The following is a 15416-nucleotide window of genomic DNA, read 5'->3' on the forward strand; positions in this document are numbered from 1 at the left end:
GGAAGTGCTCTTCTGAAGTGTCCAGTTGTTTAGTTGCACTTTATCAGGAAGAGATAGGATACCATTTTGTAAAATAAATAAGATCATTTTTATCATACTTTCTGATTTTTAGTTTTAACTAAAGTCTTCGAACCACTTTTCTCTTTTTGCAGAATGAGCATGTTAAATGGGTAGATGTTGGTGGAGCCTACGTAGGACCAACCCAGAACAGAATCTTACGCTTGTCTAAGGAATTAGGCCTAGAGACTTATAAAGTAAATATACGTGAGCGCCTAGTTCAATATGTCAAGGTAAGTTTGAACTTATACCCGTGACCAATGTGAAGCATTTTATTTGAAAAACATTTGGTTTGTTTTCAGTTACTATTTTTTTTCTCAAAGCAATCATAAAAATAGCCTCTTAACTTTAAAGTTTTATTTGACCCTTCTTTTCCTTTGCCTTTTATCTTTTAAAAATTTCCTATGAAGTAAAATCCATGTGGAGGTGAGGTTACCTGGATAGACATGCTCACACACATACATCTCTTCAGTTCTAGGCATCCTCATGTAGAAGACAACTGTAAGGCTAAGACAACTGTAAGGCTCCACAGAACACAATAGTTTGAAGCCACCTCTTTAGCTTTTGTCCTGGTTCTGTCTCTTCATTCTTAGAACTTGGCATGTTTTTGAACACTCTGAATCATTTCTTTTTATCTGGCTTTGACTCTTGGGAAGTCTAGCTCAGTTGTGCATTTCCTAGCTGCTTAAATAAAGGATTGTTTAAACTCAGCTGCCCAGATCCACACAAAAAAATTTGTTATCACCATTTTTCTTTCTCATGAAAGCCAAACATGGAGTAGTTGGAGTCTGGAAAGGTACCTTAAGAAATCAAGTTTCTAATCTGACATTGCAGTCCACTTCCAGGAATGAACAGGGGTCTTTTACTCATTCTAATGGAAGGATTGCCATGCCAGTAACCATATCACTTTTCAACAGACACATCTCTTGCCTTGCTCTGCCACAGATAATCACCGAGAGTCTGGAGACAGGGCTTTGGGAGGTAAGAAAACTGATGTCTAATTAGGAGATCAGGAATTTTGGCAAACTCTGACAAACGTGGTTTGGAAGCTTGAGAGACTCTTGGCAGTAACACATGTGAGAAAAAAATCCAGAAACTTTTAGAAAAATTGTGGGCAGAGGTTAAGAGAGAAATGAAGAAATTGTGGAAAATCCTACAAAGTAGCAACTGAGGGAATATCTCAGTGGCAAGTACTTACTTGCCTAGCATGTATGATGTGTCCTGGTTTCAGTCCCTAGCACCACAGGAAAGTGTTTGGAATTTTGGTTTTACTAGACTACAATCAAAAAGGAAAAGAAAACCTTTCCTTCCTAATTTTTCTTTTCTCTGCTGCATGGTGTTTTCCTAGGCTAGTAAAGAATAACAGCAGTAAGAACAATAGCAGCTAACATATTTAATGTGAGGAGGGAAACTAAATCCACTACACTAAACTAGTGATTAGATCATCATGGAAATTGACACTCCATTCCAACTGGGAAGCAAATGTGAATGATTATTGTCCTGGAATCTGAACAGACTCATGTTTTTAATCTATTCCTTCCTACAAGTCAGACACTGAGAGATATTTATTTTATCTGAGGGTAACAATAAACAACTAAAAACTTTTTATTTAACTCCTTAAATTCTTAGATCTGACGCACTTAGCTGGCATGACTATTTCCATTTTACAGATGAAAAAAACAAACATTCAGAGAGGTAAAGTGCCTTGACAAAGCTATAAAACTTGTAACAGTCTACTTAATCCTGAGTGCATAATCCCCATTATCTCAATATATTGTCTAGGAAATGACAGTGCTGATGGTGAACACAACCATACTGAACCTCCAACATTTGTTTCTCTAAACACATATATTACTATAGAGTATCAATTTCACTGAAGCCTGCTTGGCTCACATGATGAGTGCATGCAGTTAAAAGACCACTTTTCTTTAGCTTTCTTACTTCTTCCAGTCTGTGTTCCTTTATGCACATTTTGAAAAATGGGAAAATATGGAGAAATTGTGGTTATATCTTCAAACTAAGAACCTGCCCGTTTTCTAGCTAGGCCCACTCTAAAACATGATTTGCTAACATGAGATTTTGAAAGGGGTGCCCAGAGCCAGCTTTGGTGAGTACTTCAACTCCTCCTTATTCTTGGCAGAAGTAGGTGGGATCAAAATCAGAAAATGCTGTTTAAAAATCTTGACTTTGCTGGCAAGTTATCCACAGATATCAACATGTTGTCCATCCTTCTGGATAACCTATGAGTTATGTATCTTCAGTTAAATATTGAGCTTTCTTTCCAAAGTCTATAGAATTTTCTAGGTTTTGTAGGGATCCTTGCTTTCTAGAAATCCAAGTATAACCCCTTTGTACTTTGAGAGAGCTCCCTATTTCAATCTTTAGTAGAGGAAACTTCATAGGAAGTCTTAAAGAAGTGGTATGTATTGTATCGGGTGCTTATGTTAAGAAAATAAATTTAAAAGTAGCATCTAGACTCATATTCTTCATTGCTGCTGCTAGGTCCTTCACTAAGGTAAAGTACAGCTTCATCTTTTTGAAGGTTGAAACTACTCAACTCTTACTGTGTTTCTGTTTCTCAAAAACAAAAATATCATTGTGCTGCCATATATTTATTAAATAAAGCATCTTGTGGCATTGAACTTCATAGTCTGAAACTAATTTAAAGAATGAAATTAAGCTGGATATTATGATGCATACTTGTAGTCACTGAGGCAGGAGAATTGCGAGTTTAAGTACAGCATGGGCTACCTAGCAAGACCTATCTCAAAAAAAAAAAGAACAACCCTCCAAAAAAAGAATATCAACACAATAGCACCATTAGGTTATGTAATGTGGCAAGTTCATGTTTTACCTGTACTTTGGACAATAAATAGCACATTTAAATCAAGGTCAGTACCAACCCCACAGTAATGATAAGGCTGACTTTTCTCTATGCAACTTCTAGTATACTCTAGGCCCTGAGCCAAGGTCTTTGCTTCCATTATCTTACTTAGCCCTTACAAAGACCTTAAGGATAATGTGCTATAGCCTCATATCACAGAAAAGATCCAAAGATCAAGGTCAATTAACCTGCAAGTTGAATGAGAAACACTAAGCTGGAATTTAGATCAAAGTCTTTGCATTATTTTATGCTGACTCTTACTATGCCAGAGTCCACTGTCAGTAACTATGGACTCTAGGAAGCTGCCTTATAGCTTGTGCTTGACCTAGTTCTCTCTGATGGCTCTCTCTTAAGGGTCATCTCTTCCTTTAGTGTGTCTCCACATTCAATGTTGATGACCATTTTGCTCACTGATGGCCTAGAAGCCCCAAAGACCCATGTAACTAGCTGATATAATACTTAGTGTAGTAGATGCTTTCATGATGAAAAGGAAGCTAAAACTTGAGGAGCTCATATCAAAGAAAATAGGAAGATATTTGCTTTAATATTCCAAATAAGATTGTTAATAGATGATATAGCAAAAATAATTCCACATATTTAAAAATGTAATAACTCCCACTATTTTCTCCATTCCTAGATGGAAATAAGGAATTGTAGCATAATAGTCTACTTCTTTCACAATACATATTGTCTTCGTGACACTTGCAGTCACTCATGGAAACTCTAGCTTCCATAATCTAATACAGTATATTCTTTTCTATAAATGATACTGAAATAACTACAGAAAACAGGTTTTATGAGTGTTGTGAATTTGATATGGCAATATTTGAGATATTTTATCTGATCTGTAAAGTTAATATAAGTGAATCCCATTGTTTTTAAAAGATGGATTTTAAGTGGCATCAACTAAGTGTATTTAGAACACTTTCTGCCAGTTCTTTTCTTTTAAATGGTAAGAGAAGCAACTAGGTCAGGATGCCTATTAGATTAGTTCATAATGTGCGGTAGAAACTAAGATGTTCCATCTTTTTTTTAGGAATATGTTTTGTTGCATTTTGGTGAGTTACTGTTAAATTTTGCAGTGCCAGGTCTTTGCTTTCTTTGGGTTCCTCCAGATCATAATGTGGGCAGAGTGCAGGGATGGAGTTGCTTTGAAGGATAAATTGACATAGTTATGCATTCTCCCTTTCTCTATTTTTAATCCTTTCTAAATGAAACTAGAGAGTACAGATGTGTACCATACATTTGGTTTGGAGTAGTGTGGTAAATGTTTGTTTAAATAACATAAGCTTTTCTGATAGTAACATCCCAGAAAGCAAATTTTCCCAGTATTGGTTCTGTTCTGCTCATAGCCATTACTCTAGGTTTCTATGCCAACAACTGAAACTTTGGTTTCAGCCTTTTAGAATGTGTGTGTGTCCTGGAATACTAAGTAAATTTTGTTGTTGCTAATAAAGGAACTGGGTTTTAGCTAGTGGGTCAAGTAAAAGGCAGAGGGTGTGCTTTTTATTACTTTGTCCCTTTTCCTCTATTTTTTCAGGTCTGAGACCAGGGGACTTGAACTTGGTACCTGACACTTTCACTCATTGGTTAGCCCTCTACCAACTGAGGCATGCCTCCAAGCCTTCTTTTCTCTCTTTTGTTAAAAAGATTATTTTCTTATTTTTAAAATTAAAGTATGTTAATTATACCAAGGGATTTCATTGTGCTATTTCCATATATACATAGTTTGTCTTAATGCTTACCAGCTAAAATTGTTTTAACTTACCATATTAAATTTTAACCTTCTTTTAGTATCTTTTCTAACTTTTTTTGGTTGGTCATGGGGCCTGAACTCTGGGCCTGGCCACTGTCCCTCAGCTCTTCAGCTCAAGGCTAGTGTTCTACCACTTGAGCCACAGTGCCACTTTGGCTTTTTTTGCTTATGTGGTATTGAGGAATCGAACCCAGGGCCTCATGCATGCAAGGCAAGCACTCTACCACTGAGCCACCTTCCCAGCCCAGCCATTTCCTTTAAAAGATGCCTTTCGTTTTCTTATAATTTCAGGAATAGATCTCAGACAGCCCAACATATATCAAAGGGAAGTTCTAAGATTTTTTTCTTTTATTCATTTTCTCCAAAATATTAGCAAAATAGGTGTGACACAAATTTACCATCTTAACCATTTTTAGGTGTATGATTCAGTGGCATTAAAGTTCATCCACATTGTTGTACAATTACCACTGCTGTCTATCCACAGAACATCCTCTTTGTTGTGATGATGACCCCAGCAGCTGCATGGAATCCTTTTTATCCTTTTCATTTTTTTTTTTTGCTGGTCCTGGGGCTTGAACTCGGGGCCTAAATGCTATCCCTGAGCCTTTTTGTGCTTCAGGCTAGTGTTCTACCACTTAAGACACAGTGCCTCTTCCAGCTTTTTCAGAGTAATTTATTGGAGATAAAAGTCTCATGGACTTTTCTGTCCAGGCTGGCTTCAAACTGTGATCCTCAGATCTCAGCCTCCTGTGTAGCTAGGATTACAAGAGTGAGGCACCAGTGCCTGGCTTCATTCATTTTTAATTTGCTTTAATTTGTTTTTTTTTCCTTTGTAGTACTTGGGATTGAATTTAGGGCCTCACAAATACTAAATAAGTGTCTACTTCTTGAGCCACATCCCTAGCCCATATAGGAATTATTTCTAGAAATTGGAGGCATGGCTCAAGTGGTAGAGTACCAACCATAGGCAGAAAAGGAACTATTGCTAACTACTCATTGAATAGTCCTCTAGTCACCATCTTGCCTTGGAGTGACTTTTCCTAACCCCACAGAAAATGAGTTAGGTGAAACATAAAGAATTTCTCTCATATTCAGGCTGTGGAGCTTGGCAATCACCATTTAGTGAAGCCATGACATTTGGGTAAATGGCAAAAAAAAGCCTCATGAATAGAATGAAACATTCTATAAACAGCTCCCTCAAAGGAGATCACTCTAGTCTCCACAACAGCCTAACTACTGAAGTTTTTGACCTCTCAGGTTGGAATCTAATTACTCAGTGGAGAGTAAAACTTATTCCTTGTTTTCTGCTTCCTTTCTACTTTCCCCTCTGTAATCTCTATCTTTGCCACAGAGCACATATCTACTACTATATCCAAAAGGTTCTATTATTTATCTTCAATTTTCAGACTTTTGCAGTTTCCTCCTAATACTTGAAACCTCTAAACCAATGTCTATGAATCCCATACCCAGTCCCTTCTGACACTTGCTGAAGAAGGGAAGTTCAGACCCAGCCAGAAAGTCTTCTGTCATTAAGCCATCCTACGCTTAACAGTATTGGTGCTTCATTGTAGCTTTTTCATTTCAGAGTCAAATTCAACGGAAAAAAACTTTTGAAAACTCAGTAGGCCTCAGAGTTTTAATAAATGACAGTAATTGCTACTTTAGAGATGAAAAAAAATGTAAGAAGGACTGTTTGGTTCAAAGTCTTATAGAAACAAGAAAGGCAGGCATTTAAACCTTATCAGGCCAGGCATGGTAGCTTATACATATAATTAGGCTATTTGGGGATGAAGATATGGAAGATCATTGTTCAAAGTCAGTATGAAAGCCAGTGAGATCCCCTTAACTCAGTTAACAAGCTAGGCATGCTGGCACATGTTTGTGGTGTCAGATATGAGGGAGACATAAATAAAGGGATCTTAGTCCAGGCCATCTCCAGACAAAAAAACCCAAGGCCTTACCTGAAAAACGTCTGAAAGCCAAAAAGAGTGGCTTAAGTGATAGAGAGCCTGCCTGGCAAAATTAAGACCCTGAGAAGGAAGGGAGGGGAGAATTCATTAATCAGTATCCACAGAACTTGGAACTGAAAGGAGAATGCTTTTTGTCAGTACAGTAATGTTTTTATAGTACTCTATTTTTTTCTTTTGCATTGTGTTGGAATTTCATGTATCCAATGGAATCAGAAAATTTGTGTTAATTACTATTCAGTATAATGAACAGCTTGGTCCTGAAGGCTGTGGAAATGAATCCTTTTCATTTTGGAAGACTCTTCTCATGTCAGCTTTTCCAAACAAAGGGAATGATTCATTTCCTTTCATTCCCATAGCTTTCCTTTAATTTGTCATGTTCAAATGATACATAGTGAAGTGCAAGCTTAGATTAAATTTTATGTCTTCCAGAGTACCCAGTGGTCTAGTTTCCATAGCTATATCCAGCAGAGAAGTATCACTGAAAAAAATCAGGCTTCAGTACCAATAGAAGGAAATCACTCTGGTTTATACCTGTTGACTAGCAGCAGGTGATAAAGTAGATCCTGGAATACAGACATGAGTACAGGTACTAATCCATATAATTATTTGGGAAGAAGTTACCAGTGGACTAGTCATAAACACCCATGTCTTTTTCTAATCTTGAATCATGCCCCCCAGGCCACTTTCTCTTTTTTTTTTTTTTGCTTCAGTTATTTTTCAAATAGTGTCTTGCATTTATGTCTGGGAAAGCCCCCATTGCAGTCTTTCTATTTATACTTCCAGTGTAGCTGGTATAACAAATGCATCTACCATAACCAGCTACTTGTTGAGAGAGGGTCTCACTAATTTTTCCCCCAGAGTGGCCTTGAACTGCATCCAAATTAGCTAGGATTGTAGGAATGGGCCATTAAATCTTACTACAAAATGGAGGTTATTTTTTAACAAAGGAAAAAATGTTAGATTCCAATGCTAGGAAAATTGTACTATAGTCTGATAGACCCATGGCTACTCTCTTTCCCACTCTATGCCATCATCATATCCATCATCATAATGCTGGAGCTGTTGTTCAAATGACTTCCTTCAGTACAGGAGCAGGACTTTGTCCTGTCACAGATAGACAATGTGGGTTCACCCAGTCAACAGCCTAGCTTGAAAGCTCTACTTTTCCCTTCGTCTTTTCAACATTTGGTAACATACTTTATCATTGCACTGTCAAGAAGGGTCCAGACTGAGTACAGTCCATTATGAACTTGGAGTTTTAACTAGATGTGCAAGAGATTTTTTTGCAAGAGATTTTATTTCTCTTTTCAACTCAGTGTTGTGGGATGATGTACCTACTTATCCAGAGGGATATAAATGAGACTGTCTTCCCTGAGTAGCAGGTGGGAAATAAATATTCTGGTTATCACAAGTTCTTTTTTATTCCACACTTTCTCAGGCTTCAACAAGTGCTAGCCAGAATGTGAAGAAATATTTCCTGAGTGTTTCCTAAACAACATTAATGTTTTAAAAAATGCTTTGCAGGAGAGAAGGTTTAGTTCTGTGATAAATTTTGGAAGTGCTCTATGTTCTAGCCCAATCTTTGAGAGTCATGATGCTCATTAACAAATTAGGAGTCCTGTGAGGTCTGGCAATAAAAAAAGACTGTTTAACTATAAACCAAGACTTCCCAGTTTTATCACCATGGAACCATTTTATACAATGTCTGTAAATAAAGATCAGAGTGAGAAATGCTAATGTAGGAAATGGTTTTAGAGATTTGCATTTTCTAAAATACTGAGTCTTTTATTACTTTCTGATACTATCAACATATTACATATAGTACGTTGTAGTCAATTTGATAGTAATGTTGCTTTCTGATCATTTTGGAAAAGGTTTGTATATGGAGCTGGTAGGTCTTCACTACAGGGGAAGGAGCGAGAGTAGGAGAAAGGGAAGGAAGGAGGGAGGGAAGAAGGAAGAAAGGAAAGAAGGAAGGAAGGAATATATTAGTGAAGGAAATGCGCATGGTCACTTCTAGGTTTTTTGTTTGATTCAAGGTTTTGATATTACAGTGTATATTCTAGAGTGGCCTCAAAATTGACATCATACTCTTGCCTCAGCCTCCTGGAATTGTAGGCATGCACCACCATACCTGTCTTCCTTCAGTGTGTGTGTGGGGGGGAGTACTGGGATGAAAACTCAGGGCCTCATATTCTCACTTAGCTTTTTCCACTGAAATCTGATGCTCTACCACTTGATCCATACCTTTGCTTCTGGATTTTTCCTGGTTAATTGGAGATAAGGGTTGCATCTCAGCTTCCTGAGAAGCTAGGATTATAGGCATGAATCACTGTTGCCTGACCTTTTAGTATCTTTTAAGTTTAAAGAACATAAAGATTAAACAAAGTATTTTTAATTTTTAGGTTTTTCCATCATTTTGTGGACTATACTACAGAATTGCCTTACTAAGACAGGGAAACTGAGGTATTTTGTTCATATTCTTCATTGGATGTTGTCACCCTTGAGAATAGCAAATTACTCATATTCTGCTCTCCTTCTCTTGGGCTGAACCAATTCCTAGGGGAAAAGAAATCCCTTATGCACAATAGACAGACTAAGGCCCCAGTTGTCTGAAGTGAACAGCTATGAGACGCCTAGGACTACTCTACTACAGCTCCTTATTTTTTTTAATATTCAGCACTTAGATTTTATTTTATTGCATTATCTCACATTTTGTTATCTTTAAGTAGTTATATAAAGGAGTTGTACAAGTTTTTTTAAAAATCTGATATAGGTAATGATTTATTGGATGGCACAAAGGTAAATGCAATAACAGCAACAAAAAGATAAGTTTAAGTTGATCAAAGAATTTTTTTTGTGTGCCTGTCCTGGAGCTTGTACTTAGGGCCTTTACACTGTCATGGAGCTTTTTGCTGAAGGCTAGTTCTCTACCACTGTCCTTTTTTTTTTTTTGATAGTTAATTGGGGATAAGAATCTTGTGGTCTTTTCCTGCTCCTCCTAGCTTCCAACCACTATACTCAGATCTCAGCTTCTTGAGTAGCTAAGATTATAGGCATGAGCTCCCAGCACCCACAAATCAAAACATTTTTTAAAAAACTGTTATTTGAATATGCTCAGGAAATTGAAAAGACAGTTCACATAGTGGGACAAAATATTTGTAAATTGTTTATATCCAGAATGAGACAATATATTTGAAAATTTTCTCATATACAGAATATATAAATAACTCATAAAACTCAATAGCAAAAAGACAATCTAATTTAAAAAAAAAAAAAACAGGCAAAAACTGGGCACCAGTGGCTTATACCTATAACCCTAGCTACTCAGGAAGGTGAAATTTATGGTTTGAAGCCAGCCTGAGCAGAAAGTCCATCAGATTCTTATCTCTAATTAACCACCCACAAAACCAGAAGTGGGAGTGTGGTTCAAGTAGTAAAATACTATTCTTGAGCAGAAAAACTCAGGGACAATGCCCAGTCCCTGAGTTCAACACCCAGGAATGGTACAAAAAATAGGCAACAGACTCAAATAGATACTTCTCCAAAGAAGATGTACAAATAACCCATAAAGATATGAAAATATGATCAACATCATTAATCTTTAGGGAAATTCAAGTAAATACCATAATAAGGAGCTAGACTCAGTGGCCTAGTCATGTAGTTTCAGCTACTAAGAAGGCTGAGACAAGAGGATCACTTGAGTCCAGAGTTTGAGGTCAGCCTAGACAGTATGCTGAGGCCCTCTCAAAAAAAAACAACAACATCCCATAAAACCATGATAATGCATGTTTGTAATCCTAAATCCTAGAACTTAGAAAGTTGAGGCAGAAGAACCACAAATTTGAAGCCAGGATAAACTACCTAGCATGACCTTGGACCACAAAAAAAGGGAAAGGAGGGCTGGGAAGGTGGCTCAGTGGTAGGTCACTTGCCTTGCATGCATGAGGCCCTGGGTTTGATTCCTCAGTACCACATAAGCAAAAAAAGAAAAAAAGCTGGAAGTGGCGCTGTGGCTCAAGTGGTAGAGTGCTAGCCTTGAGCAGAAGAGCTGAGGGACAGCGCCAAGGCCCAGAGTTTAGGCCCCATGACCGGACCCCCCCCCCCAAAAAAAGGGAAAGGAAAGCAAAAAAAAAAAAAAAAATAGAAAAAAAGGAAGTCAATATGTAATGCCACTTTATGCCCTCCCAGATGGCTATAATAAAAAAGACAGTAAATAATAAGTGTTTTAATAGGGCAGATAATTAGAATTTTATATGTTACTGGTGAGAATTTTAAAATATTGGTTTATCTACTTTTGGGAAAAGATTGATAATTCTTCAAAATGGGGTAGAAAAGAATGGAGAGTGACTAATGAATAAAGGATTTTTCCCTTGAGACAATGAAAATTTTCTAAAAGTACATAGTTGCACACTCTTCAAATATACCAAAATCCATTGAACTGTAACTTTTTAAATTTTTAAGAAATTTATTTTTTACTATTATAAAGATAATATACAGATTAGTTAGTTATATAAGTCAGTTATGAAGTGTAGCTTTTAATAGGTGCATTATAGGATATGGGAATAATATGTAAATGGGCTGTTAGCTATGTGTTTTCAAGAAGGTAACGTTTTCATCTTTTGTCTAACTGCCTTTTCTTCTCCAGTTAATGGCATTTGTGAAAGTCAGAAAATATATACATTTTGCTAGTCCTGAGGCTTGAACTCAGGGCTTGAGTTCTGCCCCTGAGCTTCTTTTGTTCAAGGCTAATGCTCTACCACTTCTTTTGAGTGTTTTGTTGGAAATAAGTCTCACAGATTTTCTTGCCTAAGGTGGCTTCAAACTGTAATCAATCCTCAGATCTCAGCCTTCTGAGTAGCTAGGATTATAGACATGAGCCACCAGCACCTGGCTCCAAAAAAATGTTTTATAAACAATGACTGTGCCAGTAGTGTTAATTTACCAAGAGTCTCCACACAGATTTATGTTGTTTGTTGTTTCTATCTTGTTTACACACACACACACACACACACACACACACACACACACACACACACACACACGCACGCACGCACATTAAAATCCCATGGGAAAGACTATAATTATTATTTTTAAATTATTTATTCTTGATGCTAGTACATCATTTATACCTGAATATAGTGGCTCCTTCTTTGGAGATGGGATTACATGACTCAGGCACCCATTGTATTTTCTGGAAGCTATGAAATGTCAGTTCATAAGCAAACATGCAAGAACCAAGCCCTTGAAATTATGTAAAACGTTGTAGATAACAATTTTGTACTCATAAACAAGGAACAGACATAAAAATGCAAACCATAACACTGCAAATATAATAACAAATCCAGATGTGGATGAGTTCCTAGGGAAACAGGAAATGGGTGGGCAGAGGAAAAGGTTTAAGATGGAACTCTGGGAGATTCAGTGGGTGTGAGAGGGGAAAGGCTCAAGCAACTAGGTGAAGATTTTGGAGGAGTACAATCTGATGGAATGGATCAGATGCAGCCAAGTGCTTGTAGGATGGATACATACCTTCAGATCTAGCTCATTGATGACGTTAGAGTAAAGGGTCCCTATAGGTTTTTAGGAAGAAACAAGTTGCAGTTCAGGAAATAAAAGGATTTGAAGAAAACAGAAGCATCATTTGACTATGAGGTGCAATAACAGAGGCCTGGGAGCATTGCTCTGTGGTAGAGCCCAAGCTTAACATGCTCTAGCATCAAAGGGGAAAAAGGAACATGAAAAGAATGACAATTGAAAAAGATGTATGTCTTCAGTGGTCCCACAGAAATTATATAGTAGAAATTATTTTGCCTTTATTTTTTTGACAGTAATGGGATTTGAACTCAGGGCCCTATATTGGATAGGTAGGTACACTACCACTTGAGCCCATAGTTGGTCTCTCACAGGCACACATCACTATGCCTGGCTTGATTGAGATGAGGTCTTGCCTATCTTTTTTTGTTCATGATGGCCTCTAACTGCAATCCTGTCAGTCTTGGCCTCGTAAATATCTGGGATTACCACTGTGAGCCATTATACCCAGCTGAAGTTACTATGCTTGAAGAGGGCTTGGTTACCCACAATTAGAAAGGGGAAGAAAATAATTTGTTGAATTTTAAAACAGCACACTGCTGCCATCCTATTTATTGGATGTCTTGTTTTATTTGATTTCATTATTCAGAGGATTGTTGTAAATTATAGAAATCATCAAAGATTTTCTCTCACTGGAGATGTACCTCAGTGATAGAGGATTTATCTAGAATGTATAAGGCCCTAGGTTCAATTGCATCTCCAGGAAAATTTTAAGTTCTCAATGGTACTACTGAAAGGTTTGTCCTTAAGTATTTGGGGCACAATTCCAAGGACATTGTGTTTTATTCAACATCAATAATTTCTACTTTGTTGGTGTTTTAGAAGTTTAAGGCCATTTTGGAAAAGTAGTAAATTTCAGAGCATGGGAACAAAATGAACTTGTTATTTTGGAATTTTTCTTTTATTTTTAAAGAGCACTAATCATTTGGAAGTATTATTCCACAGTTCTTGCTTCACTTGCTCTTAGGCATTTCTTGCTGAGAAGTGGTTTAGGACAGAGAAATTGTTAACTTCTTGGTGAGAAGCTATACAATCCCATTTAGTAAACTAAAATTCTTAATCTCAGGCACTTCTCTTTCAGCTGAGAGACCTCCCTAGGGTCTCCTACCATCTTATTTGCAAAAGCAGTCTGGAGAAGTGGGCCATAGAGAAAATAAGTCCATGTTACATATTTGTTAGAAAGGAAAGGGTGTCCTGTAATTGACATTTACCCACATTTCTCTAGCAGGGTTAGATTTTCCTTGAGATAAGGACAGAGAAGGCAGAAACTGATCAAGATAAAACTAATTAATGAAATCTTCTATTTACTTGGTGTCTTTGCCAACAGGATAAAAGTTTTTGCTATGAATGGCCTTTATGATCTTTTTAAAGAATATTTCATGGTTTCTATACCTAAGGAAATTTCCAGGTCAGATTCTTCTCTCTCCTTGAACCTTTCAGTTCTCCTGGCTCCCTTGTGTATTTATGAAAGTTGAATTACTAGGCCTCTAGGATCTTGTATAAGCACACTCAAGTTGGCATCATTGTATAAAGACCTTAGAAATATGGAACACATTTTGTCAAGTTATATTTATAATAATTAACATCTCCAGATGATTAAAAGTACTTAAATTGTTTTAATACAATATTCTTTTTCAAATTAGATCAGTTTTATTTGAAGCTATTAGGTATAAATATACTTTTGAACAGGAAAATACATTTTTCTCCTAGCTTTCAATTGGGATGAATTATAAAAAGAACCAGCTGTTCTGAAGGCTGTCCAAGCTATTAACTCCAGCCTCTCTCTTCTCTGTAGCTATTTTTGTGCTCAGTGTAAAATGTCTCTGCCCTTTTCTCTCAGAACACATTAGCATTTTCCAAAGATGGTCATGTTTCCTCAGTAGTCTTTCTATAACCTGGGGATTCTTACTCTCTATTCTTAATGTTTAGAAACAGAAAAGATACATGTGGAAGATTTATAAGTTTCACATTTTAGAGCACTTTCTTTTAGTTGAGAAGTTTAAAATGTTGTTGAAACAAACCTATCTCCACATTCTATCACACATGTAGGAGGCAAGAAAATATATCTTATGAGCAAAGACTCTGAGAACAGGAAATTTCTGTTCTACTGTTTATTAGCTACTGTCACTGGGCTTTAGTGTTTTCATTTATAAAATGGAAATATTAATAGTGCTTGCCTTCACAGAGCTGGGGGGAACATTATATGACATAACACATATGAAGAGCTTTAGCCAATGCCAGGCATGGAGAAAGAGCTCAATAAATGTTAGTGATGATGGTAGCGATGATGATAAAGGATTTGGAGTCTTAAAATGTTGTACTGTGGCATTTCAGCATAGCATTTTCAGATAAGAAATTAAACCATGTTATCTACCAAGGCTATTCAAATTTGCTATATGGAAAGGTAGTTTACTTCTTTGTTATTTAGTGCCATATATTCTTACTCAGTTGCAAGGTATGGGTATGCTGTTATGTCTTGTGAACCTGCTTTGATGGTCAGAAGGGTTTTTTTTTAACCTTTCTGAAAAATGTTTAATATAACTCCCAATATTGTATAGTACATGCAGGCAACTTTCTACAAATATTTACTCAATTAAAATTTTCTCATGCAAAATTGTACTAGTAGAAAAGATTTGGACTTTATGAATATTGAGATGTGTTTATTTTTATTTTAGCAGTACTGATTATTGAACTTGTGCTTTGCTAAGCAGACATTCTCCCACTAGAGACATATCCTCAGTCCTTTTTACTTTAGTTAATTTGGGGTTAGGGTTTCACCTTTTTACTTGAGCAGCCTGGACTGTGATCCTCCTATGTATGTTTCCCCCACAACTAGGATGACAAACCTAGTTTTTTGTTAAGATAAGCTCTCACTAACTTTTTTGTCCAAGTTAGCCTTAAGCCATAATTCTCCTAATCTCTGCTTTTGAGTAGCTGGGATTACCAGCATGAGCCAACATGTCCAGCAAGAAGACAGCTATTATTTTTTAATCTTCACTTGTTTACACAAGGATATTACAATTTAGCATATCCATTTATGGATCCAGTGATTCTTGATCAGTCACCCCTTCTATCATCCTTCCTCATCCTTTCTATCCTTTTCCCCCCTCCCCCCAGGACTCATATTTCCCACTTATTTTATCACATATGTATA

The 15416-nt window shown here is 36.8% G+C and overlaps 1 protein-coding gene across 1 annotated transcript in view; it reads left to right on the forward strand.

Moving 5' to 3' along the window:
* LOC122110911 (amine oxidase [flavin-containing] A) overlaps nucleotides 1-15416 on the forward strand; it is a 62168-nt gene that overhangs the window by 24254 nt on the left and 22498 nt on the right. Inside the window, exon 3 of the mRNA XM_042683632.1 lies at nucleotides 153-290. Within this exon, the coding sequence (XP_042539566.1) occupies nucleotides 153-290 (138 nt within the window). The remainder of the gene's footprint in view (nucleotides 1-152; nucleotides 291-15416) is intronic.

This window comes from Dipodomys spectabilis, unplaced genomic scaffold, assembly GCF_019054845.1.
Source record: "Dipodomys spectabilis isolate Male_0828 unplaced genomic scaffold, ASM1905484v1 ptg000082l, whole genome shotgun sequence".
Classification (NCBI taxonomy): Eukaryota; Metazoa; Chordata; class Mammalia; order Rodentia; family Heteromyidae; genus Dipodomys; species Dipodomys spectabilis.